The 1,424-nt window shown below is 42.3% G+C and overlaps 1 protein-coding gene across 1 annotated transcript in view; it reads left to right on the plus strand.

The window, feature by feature from the left end:
* The window catches only part of LOC106870860 (dnaJ homolog subfamily C member 13), a 72,510-nt gene that overhangs the window by 30,069 nt on the left and 41,017 nt on the right, over positions 1 to 1,424 (plus strand). Inside the window, exon 21 of the mRNA XM_052976504.1 lies at positions 19 to 114. Within this exon, the coding sequence (XP_052832464.1) occupies positions 19 to 114 (96 nt within the window). The remainder of the gene's footprint in view (positions 1 to 18; positions 115 to 1,424) is intronic.

Genomic DNA, 1,424 nt, shown 5'->3' on the forward strand with positions numbered 1-1,424 from the left:
TCACTCCTTGTTTTCCAGCCAAGTGGTCTGCTGTCCTACCTGGACTCACCTGACGAGGTACCAACTATTGAAGAGGACAAACTACACGTTAGAGACAATGTAAAGCTGGCTCAGGTGAGAATTGTTTCGTCTTAAACCCTTTCCTTACCATATTCCTAGTGAAAGACATGACCCTTGTTTCAACTAATTAGGAATATTATAAAGAATTTAATTAACTAATTTTGTCGTTATCAAACCACTGTAACAACACCTGAATATATTGCACATACCTTAACGAGCTGCACCCTGCTACAATTTTCCTTGATGTACTGTACCCAACAGTAAAGGTGCATGGCTTAATGGTTAGGTTATTCGGCTCACGATTGTGAGGTCATGAGTTCAATTTCTGGTGACACGTATCCTTGAGCAAGACACTTTATTTCACATTGCTCCAGTCCACTCACCTGGCAAAAATGAGTTGTACCTGTAATTTAAAAGGGCCAGCCTTGTCATGCTCTGTGTCGCACTGAATCTCTTTGAGAACTACATTAAAGGTAAACATGTCTGTGGAGTACTCAGCCACTTGCATGTTAATTTCATGAGCAGGCTGTTCTGTTCGTCAGATCAACTGGATCCCTTGTCATCATAACTGACAGAGTGCCACTGTACCCAGCAGCAGCCACATTTTAAGGGATTACTCTTTTCAGTCATTTTGACTGCGGCCATGCTGGAGCACTGCCTTTAGTCGAGCAAATCGACACCAGGACATATTCTTTGTAAGCCTAGTATTTATTCTATCGGTCTCTTTTGCCGAACTGCAAAGTTACAGGGACGTAAACACACTGATGTGTTGCATTCTACTGCTGTGAGACCTGTGTCTTGGTTTGTTCCACCCACCATTCTTGGAATCTTTGTAAATTCCATGACACAGTTCTTTCTTCTCTGATTAAATACCATAAAAGGAAAAGGAAAAGCAAGAGGTGCTATACAAAGAAGCTGTTGTAGTTTTGGTTGGAGAGGCTAAGAGCAGACACAGAATATTTGTGGTAGCAATGGTTGGAGTGTGTTTGGTGAGTGAGGTTTGTCATATGGCTGGGACCGCATGGTTTTTTTTGGGGATGTGGGTCTATGGTCTTTGTACGTAGAAGCAATGCTGTCCCAGATATATGAGCAATGTTGTAATGAGGTCTAGGGTGGTTTTGTGTGAGTGTGTCCGTGTGTAGCAGCTGCGCTGTCACAGATACGTGAGTAGTACTGTAATGTGGGGCTTGTATGTATGTAGGTAACAGCTGTAATGTCCTGGATATATGTGAACAGTGTTTGCATAGTGGATCTGGGATGCCCGTTGTGTGTGTGTGTGTGTGTGTAACAGCTGCTGTGTTGTCTTAGCTATGTGAATATTATTGTAATTTGGGTCTATGATCTATCATACTTACCTCTTTGTG

The sequence above is a fragment of the Octopus bimaculoides genome, chromosome 24 (assembly GCF_001194135.2).
Source record: "Octopus bimaculoides isolate UCB-OBI-ISO-001 chromosome 24, ASM119413v2, whole genome shotgun sequence".
NCBI classification, from domain to species: domain Eukaryota; kingdom Metazoa; phylum Mollusca; class Cephalopoda; order Octopoda; family Octopodidae; genus Octopus; species Octopus bimaculoides.